Here is a 13,936-nt window from a genome sequence, read left to right as displayed (position 1 = left end):
TCGTTAGATGCGCGTTCGTTATATCGAGGTTCGACGGCCATTTTCTTTGGGGGGGGGGGGGCAAGAAGCGCACCACCGCTTGCAGGGCAACACGTTTTGTGCTTGTGCGAGCGCGTATGTATATACCGTACCTGCACAGGTTGTAGACCTCCGGCTCCCGGTACAGCTGGTAGCACTCCTCGCAGACGCGCTCGAGCCGCGCCAGGTACGACTGCTCGAAGTTGCCGCGGCAGCCGAGCTCGAGGAAGGAGCGCTTGTGCAGGTTGCGCGCCGCGCAGCCGCCGGGCTGCGTCAGCGCCACGAGCGAGCACACGAGCAGCGCAGCCGCCAGCCAACGAGCGGGCACCACCGGGAAGCTGGCACTCATCTGCGACGACCACCAGAGAAGGCGCATGCGCGCCTGTAGGCGATCCGCGCGTATAAACGCATCGACAAGCATAATAAAGAGCTTTTCCTACACACCAAGTTACTATGGAGGTTATTTAAATTAATTAAATTGTGTGGTTTTACGCGCCAAAACCATTTTCCGATTGTGGGGTACGCCGTAGTGGGGGACTCCGGAAATGTCGACCATCTGGGGTTCTTTTTAACGTGCACCTAAATCTAAGTACACGGGACTATGGGGGCGAAATTAGGTGCTACAGTCGGATACAACTCAAGCCTGCAGTGAAACCCCCCCTGCCCACGCCCTCATAACCGCCAGTCACTGTTACTCCGCGAGACTGCAAATGGTTCGTACTCCAAACTTTCCCTGTTACCTGAATAAGGCGGTGACGACAAAAAATCTAAACTATAAGCGCGTAATTTTGTACGTTCTCGTTCGTCTATTATAGTGGAACGCTGAAAGCCTAATGCTTTATTGAATTGAAATAAAACGCTTGCTTCTCTGCAACTATTTATTGTCAAGTTTCACTTCAGTTGGCAGTGAAGTTTCGTGAGTAAAACGGGGCCAGCACTGAAATGAACTGTACCGCGGACTTTTGAAGAGTGAAATGTTCAGACTCCAGACATTTTGTCCAAGTCTGTTGCACACCTCATCGCTTCTGCCGATGAAAAGAATCTTCAAGAACAGCAGACGCTCCGGAGGTATCGAGTACGACGCCATCTTGAAATGGTCGCATGACGACGATTTTGTTTGCGTCTGTGACTGGCTGGCAGAGTAACAACACCGCGCCATTGAGTGTGCCTTGGTTGCTAACTGCGTTTTGTTTATTAAGTTGTATCCTACTATAATATAGGTGGTGTCCGAATCCAGCACCTAACGAGCGTTTCCTCGGAGTCCTGCGGTGAACCGAATCTCGGAGGCTATGCTTTTGCGGACTGCACCCGCCGGAATCGGTTGCAGCAGCCGGAAATTTTGTCATGGTCGTCGCCATGTTTTGCACATAAATTGCTGTCTGCCGGAGCTGCAAGTGGCTGCAAGGGATGCGCGCGGTGAGGACAGCATAGGAATGACGGCTAATGCGTGAATTTGCCTGAACTTCCGTCTATCTGGCTTCGAATGGTCTTTGTGAATTCGCATATTTGACCACGTGTTCAGCGATATATTGCTCTGCAGATGCAACGTTCCATAATGTTTACGCATGTGCAGAACCACTTACTTCCTCGCTGTGTTTCGGGAAAAAGTGATTGTTTCGGAAAGTTTAGAAAAGTTCAAACGTAATAAATAACCCCATAAGAACGTCTTGAGCCACGAGCCGAAATATTATTGACAGTGTGCCAGCCACCGTTCTTACACAGCGCCGAAGGCTCCCCCTAGTAATTTTTGTAAGCAACTCAGTGGTGGAAATGACGGATATTTCACTTCATTCGTCAAGTAAATTAACGCAAAAATGTTTGAATTTTGCGCCCAAATCACACCGTCGCCGCGCTACTGTGACGTCATGCTTTTCAATGCATCTTCGACCAATTAGGCCTCATTCATGCGGAAATATTTATCAGTACCTGTCAGGTTTTATCCTTCGATTCTTTAGAACGCAATGTAATCCTCACGTGTATAGGTAAGCAACGGAACAGCATCGCCCAGACTCCGTCGAGATCCACGACTTCACGGGGAGCTAATGCAGTGACACTTCAAGATTTTAATTGAAATGTTCGCGTTTTACGTGCCATGACCGCTGTCTGATTACGAGGCACGCCGTAGTGGGACACTCCGGATTAATTTTGACCACCTGGGCATCTTTAACGCGCCCTCTGCACGGGACACGGCCGTTTTTGCATCTCGCCCCCACCGAAATGCGGCCGCCGGGATTCGATCCCGCGACCTCTTACTTATCAGCGCAACGTCATGGCCGCATAGCCACCACGGCGGGTGGCTTCAAGATGTCCTCCACCCGCGTTTGCTGGCCTGCAACAGTGACACGCATCTGTTCACGAAAAAAGCAACATTATTTTTCCTTAAATTGCACTAGCGCAATCTGCCGATCTAATTCAAATCATTGTTCCTCCTTATGGTGATGCCAAATCTATTGCATTGTCTTGGACGCATCCAACGGGTCTACATATTGCGTAAAACCGAGCAGGCTTATTAACCCTGAAAGCCCTTTATTCAATGCCGCAGTTGCTGTGGCGCGTTCGTCTCTCTGCAGCGCCGGCGAAGGTGAAATGCATTAGTCACGGAATTCCTGCGTACAGTTCTATATGCGTCGTGATGGCGGTGTCCCTCGGCCGTTGATGTCCGATCTCGTTTGGACCGATCGGGCCGTGAATGCACTTGGGTGCGTTCGCATGCGTGAGCTACAAGGACGCCCTCTCTCTCTCTCTCTCTCTCTCTTTGCAAAACTGTACAGCGCTGCATGATGAAATGTTTCTGCTCGACTCAAGGTGCGACAGTGTCTCGTGCCGTTTGAGTTCCAGTTAGAAGAGCGTTGGGTCGTGCTCGCATTAGAACCTGCAATACAAGATTCCTTAATTGACATATTCGCCAAGAAACGCGCACTGTCCTCTGTTGTATGCGTGTACCTGTGTTTGCGCGTGTGTATGATACTTCGAACGAGCTTACGTGCGGAATGATGGGCGCAACGTTTTGCAAAAGGCTTACGTAAGGAACTTTCGAAAACGAGAATTTTCCACATTTATAGTTTAATTTTGTTTTTTCGTTAACGTTGATAAGCGATCGCGCGCCAGCAGAAAATAGTGGAAGGGCAGCTGATAGGTCTTGACGGCCTGAAGCTGAGGCGCTTCAGGTGTATACAGCATTAACGAGCATATCTATATATTCAAACAAAGTGATACTGGATGCATTATACCCAATAAGACAGCCGAATAGAATTTTAGTGTCTGTTAGTTGTTTTTTTTTTGTTTATTTCCCTTAACCGTCGACAGCTCAGACATTAGTTACATCTGGCACGTCCATAAAGCGCGGCTGACTGACTTTATGCGGTCACTTATGTGTCACAAGTGTCACTGCATAATAAATTTAGCCTCGCGCTCCTATTGAAGTGGCTCCCTCGAACTCCCTCTACATCGAGACACCTCCGTAACCCTTTCCCTCAGTCAGTGTGCCGCTTGAAACAACTCGCAAGCTTTCGTCTAGTTGGTGCCCATCCATTCGTGACAAGCGGGCCAAACGATCATACACGTTTCTGTCACCGGTCTTGTCGTCTTTCTTCGGACATTACAAATCCAGAAATCGCAACTCATAATCCCAATCACGGGTTAGAAAAAATGCAAGTGGAAGACTTCCATCCGACGGGTACGTAACTTCACAGAAGCGGGCGTCGAAACACGAACCCGTGTAGTTAGGAGGGAGAATGCGGGGCGAGTTATTGCTTAGAAGAGAGAGGCGCCGAACGGCGCGTTAGATTGCGTCATCTCGCATAATGGCCGCGTTCTCGCAGTGTTTCCAGGAAAGCAGACGGCGTTACAGAAAGGGTCGGCAGCAGGAAGAACGGATTGCGCGAGCCTGTACACAATGACGTCATTTAATGAACGGGAACAAACTTCAAAGGGAACAGAAAAAAAAAAGATTGATAGAATACCAATAATAAAACAAAAGGACTGCGTTTAACTTGCCGCACATCCATACTTAACGCATCATTTCGTTCGCGCAACTTTAGCTCTGTAGGTATAGCTTTCGGTCACAGAGAAAGGGGGCGCACCACGCCTACACAGACGAAAACGGACCACTGTGTACATTCCCACATTGAAGACGCCACCGGTCGTCTATATATATTTCTCTCTCTGGCGATACCACGCCCATCGCTGGACGCTCGAAGGAGCACCGCATTCCTCTGGTTTTTCCCCGGTCCTGGGCGATTACAGAGTTGACTGTGTTCGCCCCATCACCGTCAAAGCCGGTTTACGTCGGTTTGCGTGCCATCCTCAGACTCGCACACTCGCTCGCGTGTACTTTGCAACCGCGCAGACGGTGCGGCGTTACGGAACCGTTCTACAGCTCCAGACGCGGACAATTTCCGAACCGTGCTTGTGTAAGCGCGCGCGCACGCACGCACGCACGCACGGACAGACACACACACACACACACACAAACGCGCGCGCATAACTCTTTACCTCCACGGGACAACGGACGGCGGGAGAACGTGTTCCTGCGCGCGGATCGTTCTAGAACGAGATGTGCGTGTCCGTAGCCTCCCCGATACATACTTTCGAAATGTTGATCCTGTATATTTAGGAATCACCCGCGCGACCCTTGCGTGGCCGCACGATCTCGTATAGTGGCGCGGATAACTGGAAAGCTCGATCGTATACCGCAAGAATGCGAAAAGAACCGCTTTGTTGTCGGAAGAGGATTGCGAGGTAGGAAGAAACACCTATTCGAGTGTTATTTCGCTCGCTCCCGCTTTCTTTCTTTCGTAAACGAAGCTGGTTTTGGTTCTCGAGTCATCGAAATTCCTGCAACCCGGAGATCCGTTGCTCTTTGTACGCGCTCTTCATAACTTATCATTTACGTCGTCTGGCCAGCAGACCGCTGACGGATTCGCCGTCACTGAGCACCGAAGCCGGCAGCGGTTCGAGGACTGATGGAAATTTCTTGGGTTCCGCTTGTGTGAGAGCGAAGGCGTTGCATGACAAACGTACGCGGGCGCACGGTCACGTACGCGGAAGTTCCTCATAGTTGCGTCGTCGCAATGCGGGCGACTTGATGAGCAGCGATCGCGTCCACTCATTAAACGGCGACGCGAAACAAAGTTTCCGTACCACCGTAACTTATATTCCCGGCCGGTTTTGCCACGCGAGAACGCCACCACGTGCTTATGCTATAGATCTTGTCCCTTCAACGCCTTGGCGTTGTTTCAATCTTTGCACACCACGAGAGCTGTCAGGAGGTGGGCAGCTAAATTTCTCGCGCTACGCCCATAAATCATACGTTCTTTTTTTTTTATTATTCCACTTCGAAGGCGGCAATTTCCAGAAACAGGCGTGTCTCTCCCACCATGGCTCGATACGTGCGTGCGTTGTACGCGGCACGGCGCCAGCTTTACTCGGATCGTGACGTCACCGAGTGAGGAGCTTTGTTGGCAGACGACGTTGCGTGAGAAGCAGACGACGAGGCATGGGTGCAGACGACGCGACTTCCATTTCCATTATTTTTGGCGGAGCCCACACTTGTCGCTGATTCTTGGCAGTGGGTACAGTCGGCGATTAAATCGGCATGAATGAGCGTTAACGCGAAGAAAGGAGAGAGAGAGAGAGAGAGAGAGAGAGAGAGAGAGAGAGAGAAGCCACCAAGCCACCCGTGTGAAAGTCAGAAAATCAAGGGCTTCGTCCGGGGTGCCTGCCCTTCACGCCTTTAGTTCGAGAGCTGCCCGTACTTGACACAATTAGTATACACATAGAAATGCTGCAGGCGCAACGGGTTCCGTCTGAAGCAGAGTGTCTGCGAAACGCGATATCTCTACAACAGAAGGCCATTACCTTTAAAGGACATCAAATAGAGTTCCGGCCTTTGTGACAATCAAGGACACGCCCTCTCTGTCATATACGCGATCCTCGGGCATTGAAAATGTTGCGAGAGTTAACCGTTAAGCATGCAGACGGGAGTTCGGTTTGGAATACGTTTGAAATGAGTGCTGGTGCCATATTTCCGAGCAGAAGCCCGGTGTACAAGTCGACTTCTATTGTACATATACGTCGACGTTATCTTTAACTAAGCATTTACTAATGTGGCACATGGATCAAATCGCGAATTGATGTTAATGGTATCGCGTGCACAGATAGGTAGGCGTTCAGAATTCTTTGTGCGCCCTGCCTGGCACGCGGATACCTAACTTTTGTAAGCGGTCACCATACAGACGACACCTCTCGAATGTAAGCTTCGAATAATACAGAAATAACCAGTCTGCTGCGTTCTTTCTTTTTTTTTTTTTGTTCAACGGACACTAGCAGTACGACATTGTCTGCATCGTTGCAGACATGCCGACGTATGCACAAGCGGCCGTCAACATCAAGACGCAAAAGTGAGATAAGAACCTTATAAACGCCATTATAAATGTTTTGCAGTGTTTGTATCGACTTTCTGTTGCATTTAATAGATTTTCAACTGAGAGAGAACTGAGTATCCATGTTACTTTTTCTAGGAACTGTTTCTTGTTCACATGATCATGCGGGGCCGAGTGACACTCTCTTGAGCAGATACCCCCCCCCCCCCACCCCCCCCCCACCCCACACACACATGCGATAAACTTGTACCTAGTCACTTTGTTGTAGATATGTGCACAGCTCTCCTCTTTACACGATATCCATCTCTGCTTGGCTCTCTCCCTGTCGTTCTACTTCAACACTCCTCCCAACTACCGACCGTTCAGGTATCAGCAGACAGTTCCAGCGAAGGAAAAGGTAATTTCCTTCCCTTCCTTTATTGATGATACCTATTTCCATAAATAACCAGACTAGTACTTCTTCAGTTGAGCTAAACGAATCGCGTCCAACGTGTTCTATGCTCGAGGTGTCACTTTTAACGAGATGACGCGTGAAACTTTCAAATCTACTACGCGCGTTTTGTTTATCCCACATGTTGCTGGCAGGCGAAAAAAGAAGAAGAAAAGAACTGCTATCGCCTGCGTGCCGGCCGCTGACCTCCTTAAAAAAAAAAAAAAAAAAGCGGCGACGCATTCTCCTGCCTTCGGTATTAGTTTGTGACGCTCACTTTGACTCCGGCTTCACACGTTAGGGTATGTAGCCCCCGTGCATAGCACAACATCCGGCGTTCCGGATCGCATTTCGCGAGCGCTCCGACCAGTGATTTTGAAAAGCGGAACGCCATCACACGTAGTGTATAGCGCCATGTCAACGGTCACGCGTATATGCGGAACTTGCGAAACAGACACTTGTTGACGGCACTGTCTTTCCTCCGTTAATATGGCTCTGTCGTATGCGTCGCTCATAAACAAAGCGCCCTTGAATCTCTTTGAAATACTTCGTCGCTTCACGTGTACAAAAACATTCGCCACGCTGCTTGTGCACAATCGAAACGTGCCTATTATTACGGTGTTTTCTCCCAAATTTACTAGAGGAAACTCTGGTTCTAGTGCCTACGGGAGCTGCAAGTACTACAAGAGTAGTTTTAGAAAATTTCGTGCGATTTTACTGACTATTTGCGCCTGGTGTTGCGATTTTATTGACTATTTGCTCCTGTCGTTTACTTTCTAGTGAGATGCGATTGAATTCACTCTGGCAGCTTCTCAAGAGTTATCAATTATTGGTCTCATATCAAATTGAATTTGATTGAATTCTGTGCCTTTACATGCCAGGGACACGATGTGACTATGAGCCACGACGTAGTGGGGCATTCCGGATTAATTTTGACCACCTGGGTATCTTTATCGTGACCCCTATGCACGTTACACGGGTGCATTTTTGCATTTCGCAGCCCATCGGAATGCGCCCGCGACAGCCGGGATTCGATGCCGCGTGGTCTCGTACCATATACAACAGGAACGTAAGTCTTAAAGGAACGATTTTAAAACTACATCGACTGCGGCTCGCATACTGCACTCTTCGCGATAACTGCCTGATCATTGTTTTTGAAGACGAAGGGACACGCCACGAGACAAGCGAAGTCTGCAACCAGATCTACCCGTTTATGCAGCTATGCTAATCTGACCAACACACGTGACGACTTTCAACACACTGGCGCGCCTGCGAACTATAACCTATACATCCTGACGGAGCCAAGGACGCAACTACACGAAGACGATCCAATCCGAGAAGATGTGGCAACTTCGCATTCAGTCACCGCGTTCGCGAAGCGCAATCCGCACGCATACATAACCTCGCCAGGGCAACTCGATCGGGACTCGACGCGGGCGGGTGGTGTGATCGTAACGGCACACCTAGCTTAGAGCAGCCACACGCTTAGAGTCGTCCACCTTTCAAGCCACTGCACAGTTCGCGAGAGCGCGTATACCAGATCCGGTGAACAATGGATCACACAACTGACTCATGCGACGACCGTGACCGGCAGCCGGGCTTCAAGGCTGCGTGAAGGCCAGCATAAGGCGTGAGCAAAAAGTAAACGGTTTCCCGTCGCTGGCGTTGCAGCTGGACTTCAACGAAACGCCAAACGTCGGCGTACTTTGTTTTGGGCACGGTGTCAACCCCCCCCCCCCCCTCCTTTAAAGAAAAGCTGACTAGTGGGCACACTGGCGCAAGTGTATACGAGAGAGAGAGAGAGAGAGAGAGAGAGATGAAGAAGGAAAGGCAGGGAGGTTAGCCAGACTGAGTCCAGTTTGCTATACTACACGTGGGGAGGGGAATGGAGAGTGAAAGAGAGAGAGAGAGAGAAAGCATGAGTCTATACCGCACTTTCACATGCACTAAGTTAGGTCTAGGATGTCTATAGTCGGGCACTCAAGTCTGTTGCCTTCAGGTAGTGAAGAAGCGCTCGAACTGCTTTCTGGGCTAATGAACTGTGAGGCCAGGCTCCCAAGATCTTTGCTTCTGTAAATGAAGTCGATATTCCGCCCCACCAGCACTGTCATCTCTGCAAGTGCGGGGCAGTTCAGCTGTGCTATCGCAATGACTGATTGCAGTAACTCGGTCCTTCTAGCATCAAACGACCCTGCAACTTTGCAATGCCAGTAACTTTCAACAAAACATTACTTTATAAACGCAATGATACACATTGTTTATGCGAGGTCAGCGCTTTCGCGTGTTTAGAAAAAAAGAAACATTGCTGTGAAATTTGAAAAGATGGAGTAATGAAAACATTCCCGATAACGTCTGAAGCCATAAGTCCGAGGACTGTAGGCGAACCACGTGTGATATCCGTTACTCCTACGGTATATATACAGCAGAAACATCGCGTTGAGTAGGAGTTTCCTACTCATAATGCGAGTAGGAAACTCGTATATATTCGGGTGCTACCTGACAACCAAACATTGCCACACACTACCGAGAGGTATACTCATCGGAAACCAATAATGGTTGATCAACTAAACAGATAAGCCATGATAGATGATGGTAGCCGAAGGTGGATTACTACTAGCATTTTTCGGTGCACTAGCGAGAGAACGACGTTAGCAGTTAATCCCGCTTTGTGCAAATGGCTTTCATTTGATACGACGGGCATTACGAGGCTATAAGCTTTCCTCGCAAGCGCTCACAGCTTTGAAGCCATGTCTTGCGTGAGCGAGGCGGCTTGAGAAAAGACGGATAATATTAAATAACGGGGCTGTAACTATGGTAACGATGGAACACAAGAGGCCCGAGATTCGTCGAAGATCATCAACCACCGTTTCAGAGAACGGTGCACGGGCTTCGAGAGCTCCAGAGTAAAGGTTTCGGGTTCGACACTCTACAGCATCGTCTGCCACGTTTACGACTGTAGGTGGCTGGTTTCGCGTGAAAATTCTCGCGCGATAAGCTGGCATACGCACAACTGACGCGCGCAACAACAACAACAACAAAAAAAAACTTTCGTCGGAGGCCAACTACAACTTGGATAACCGACAGACAACAGGTATACGGCCCCATATTTCCTCTTTAATTTCCAGTTTGATGGTTTTGCCTGGGGTGTCGCTGCCCCACTAACTGAGCGGCTTCAATGCTATTGTTGTCCACAAGATAGGCATCAAAGTCTGGGCTCGTTTTTAAGAACAACTTGCGGCTGCTTGGCGGCGTGCGTCCATGTTGAGGCGCTGTACCTCTCTTTCTTTGTTATCAGCTTATAATCTTTCGGGGGGCTGATACGGCGATGCATGCAAGGAACACTTGGTATAACTTAGGCTGCAGCGACGCCTTCACCCACCTCTGCACAGGAAGCCTCGTAAACGGCGATAACTTACAGGGCACCGTTTGCAACGTTCCATGTAAGCTATACGTACGTCTTGCGAGCTCCTATTTCTCGATACCCGCGGAACAACGCCCCCTTTCTTTCCAACTGCCAACTATGAACACGCACTTTTTGGTGCGAGGCCCATTGTCTTTGGAAGCTCCACATACCTGTTGGTTTGGGAAACTATTGAGTCCGATTCCGGCCGCCGAGTTGATCTCGATGCGATTAGGGATGCCAGAAATGAGAGGCCGGAGAAGGGAGGTCTCCTTCGGAAATGAACGGGACAATCCAACTCAGAAGCTATGTGGGTGGGTTTGGTGGGTCTGGGGAACAGGTGAAACAAAAAAAGAGGAAACAAAAGAACGGGAGGAACAAATTAAAAGGAGGAACAAAATAAAAAGTAACGGGTGAAGTACAAAAGGGACTCAATGTCGAGGGTAAAATGAGGTGGGTAATGAATCCGTTTCTGGCGAAATTGATGCGAGACTGTGGTATACACTGTGGCACGTTTTTGTTACCGTGTTCTCCTCGTCTAGATGTAGACTATAAATGCAATATAGAAGGTCTGGCAACTTCATTGTGCGGGAATAACGTGTTCATTCCAAACTTAATTAAATTTTCGAGTCATAGTATACTCTCCGACGATATACAGTCGGCGTCGAAAGATTACGGACCGCATAACCCGAGAAAAGTTCAATCTTTCCGCAACATGGGCACACGGCCTATAGGGTTTTGACTTCCAGTTTCTACTACATTAGCCAAACTCGGGCCTGAAACTCAATTGCATTTCAACACATTCTCATCGGAGGCATCGAAAACTCAGTAGGAACAACACAGACTTTCTATAACGACTTTTCTAAGGAGTACTATAGGTGATTAACATAGCATTGTATGGTTTTACAGGCTACGTTCACAAAGTGCTCGGATACTCATTGTAAAGCTCAAAAAGGGACATAAATATATCAGAAGCATTCACAGCCGCATGAAGAAGTTACTGCAGTCGGTGACAACCTAACAAACGCAGTGGCGAATACACCACCGTCCATATCGAAAAGAATTCGCGTAGGTACGCCAGCCGTTACGTTCGCCCATTTCCGTGACGTCACGGCCGATTTCCCCCAAAATCTGCCTCCATCAGGAGCAATGTTTAGGAGGGCAGAGACACAAAGGACAGGTGCAGCGAGGTTATGTGGGCGGAGCTTGTGCTGAATTATTATGTTGCTTGACACAGAGTTTAGACTTTTTTAAGCTCAATAAAGGAAACGTTTATGGAAAACAAAGAGGTAAGCTTAGCTTATACTTTCCTTGACGGCGCGCCAAGGTTCTGCGTAGGTATGCATACAGCAGGTTTCCTTAATACGAACTCTGTTAACACTGTATGATAAGTTGAATAATTCGTGAAGCCTTTGTTTAGTTTTTCAAAGATACAGCTCACTTCTCTTAAACTGAACATTGATAAGAGGAGCCGATTTCTGAGGGCTCTCAGGTTTGGCTGAAACAGAGCAGAAGTAGGATAGGGCTCATGTGGGATCCATACGGGGACCAATGGGTCCTACAAAGGCCCCAGTACCTCTGATACTTGTACGAACCTACTCTACATTCAGGAACGTAGGAAGTGGACATGAAGCATGGCGATGGTAACAGAATGCAAAGAGGCATGCATACCTTTTTTTTTCTTTTTCGCTTCCGCGCACGATTACAACTGCCCCGTTCAAGCCAACACGTAGCATCGAACAACCGGTCCTCCATTCGGCAGCGGTGTCACACGCACGAGATAGCGTTAACTCAACGGCCTGCGAGTCATCTCGACCTGTTTAACATCCGCACAGACAACCCCTTCCACACCTGTCACCGTTCCTTTAGCAGCAGTAGTAAGCGGTACAGCCTAGAGCAGTGCACAACACACCATCGGGGAGGGAGGGGGCAAGGGGGAAGCGGTGCGGAAGTGACGGGTCGTATGCTCTCACCGTGCACGAAGGGGTAGGTCACCCGAATGAATGGGAGCGAGGTTGGGGTGGTTCGGGGAGAGGGGTGCACGCACGTCGAAGCACGTATACGCAGGCCGGAACAAGGCAAAGGCGCAGCAAAAAAACGTAAAACGGTTCCGCTCGATGGCGGGAATTGAGGCAATTCAAGAAGCATCACGCACCGATTCAGTCCACGGCGAGGAGCAGTGGGAGGGGTGGGGATGACCACAGGCTTCACACCAACGGCAGCAGCGGCAGGCAGCAGGTAGGGGGATGGGGAGAACTAAACGGGGGAGGTGGCGGGCAAAACCAGGGCAAAAGAACACAGCGCGCAAGCGCTCGCGTCGTAATGCCAATAGATACACCGTCGCAAGTAGCAGATACCCCCACAGCTGCTGGGTCTCTTCCTTTCCTTTCTCCTTGAAACGGCGGGTGTGGTCTTTGCACAGCGGTAGTGCGGTCTCCGTCAGGCACTCGAGGGGGGCCCCGCTTTTTTATCTCCAGTGCGTGTGGTGGCCCTTTTTCTTTACGACGACTTCGACGGCTGAAAGTACGCGCCAGTCATGCCACGCTTATATTTTCCGCCTCGGAGGGGGCGTGGTAGCAGCGAGAGGGGGGCTCGCCCGGCGCTCGCTGCTCCTATTGGTCGCGACTGCGGGCGTCGGCCCAGACGTCACCGCGGAGTTGGGGTCACATGGGATGCTACGCGCGGTCTGACTACCCCCCCTCCCAACGAGCTCACGCGCCCGCAACGGGGGAGACGACTGTTGCACTGCTTGTGCTAGCGTAGTTTTCCTCGTTTCTTCATACACTCTTGTCTCGACGGTAACTTTTTAGTTTTCCTCCTGTGACCGCTACAGGCATCGTACGTCTCTCTCTCTCTCTATCTCTCTCACGCGCGTTTCTTCATTCTAGAAGTGGCTGATGAAAGAACGGCGAAGAGCTGAGGCAACTGGCGACACAGCCCCGCCACTCCACCATACTTTAATGTTTACTTACTATTATTTCATTTTTTTTTTTCATATCTCTCACTGTAGGTCTTTCCCGTGCAGCCTCAAATTACGTGCGCCGACGACCCCCTCCCTCAAACTCACGTGTTTCCATTCTTTAGGCCCCCGAACTACACACACACACACACACACACACACACACACACACACACACACACACACACACACACACACACACACACACACACACACACACACACACACACACACCATCCGCGATGTCGCTTGCCCACCGATACAACCAACCCATCTCTCGCATATGCAAGCTTTCTAAACAGGCTACCACCATCTTATGGTATTTTGTCTTCTGATCGGCGCGCTTATTTCATTCTTTTCGCATTCCTTCTGTCGCTACCGAACCTGCCTACTCCTTGTTTTCATTTTGCCGTGCAATTCCTTACACAGGCGGCTAGATTTTCTCTCTCTCTCTCTCTCTCTCTCTCTCTCTCTCATTTGTGGTTATTCTGGCTTCTTTTCGAGACTCCGCTCTGAGGAGATGGAATGCGCGATGGGCTCTTGAAAGGAATGCGCCGCACTCTAGCGCGGTAGCGGGAGGGGGAATAGGTATGGGGTGATCGGGTGGGGTACTTAAGGGGGCCGCCTCTGCTGTTTCTCTTCGTCTCATGCAGCGACTCCCCCTTCCCTTTCCCCCCTCCCCCCGCTTCGTCCGCTTCGTCCCGATACCTACAGTTGTGAGCCGCGTGGTTTGAGGGGGGTATGAC

The 13,936-nt window shown here is 49.8% G+C and overlaps 1 protein-coding gene across 3 annotated transcripts in view; it reads right to left on the bottom strand.

Moving 5' to 3' along the window:
* ITP (ion transport peptide) overlaps positions 1 to 13,936 on the bottom strand; it is an 81,487-nt gene that overhangs the window by 12,323 nt on the left and 55,228 nt on the right. For 2 of the 3 annotated variants that reach the window (XM_072285454.1, XM_050185854.3), the window contains exon 2: positions 132 to 367. In XM_072285454.1, the coding sequence (XP_072141555.1) occupies positions 132 to 367 (236 nt within the window). Of the gene's footprint in view, positions 1 to 131; positions 368 to 12,588; positions 12,698 to 13,936 lie in introns of those variants that run through there. The other variant, XM_050185857.3, reaches the window with a different exon arrangement.

This window comes from Dermacentor andersoni, chromosome 11, assembly GCF_023375885.2.
Source record: "Dermacentor andersoni chromosome 11, qqDerAnde1_hic_scaffold, whole genome shotgun sequence".
Classification (NCBI taxonomy): domain Eukaryota; kingdom Metazoa; phylum Arthropoda; class Arachnida; order Ixodida; family Ixodidae; genus Dermacentor; species Dermacentor andersoni.
The sequence above is the reverse complement of the archived record's forward strand: the minus strand, read 5'-3'. Positions and strand labels throughout refer to the sequence as shown.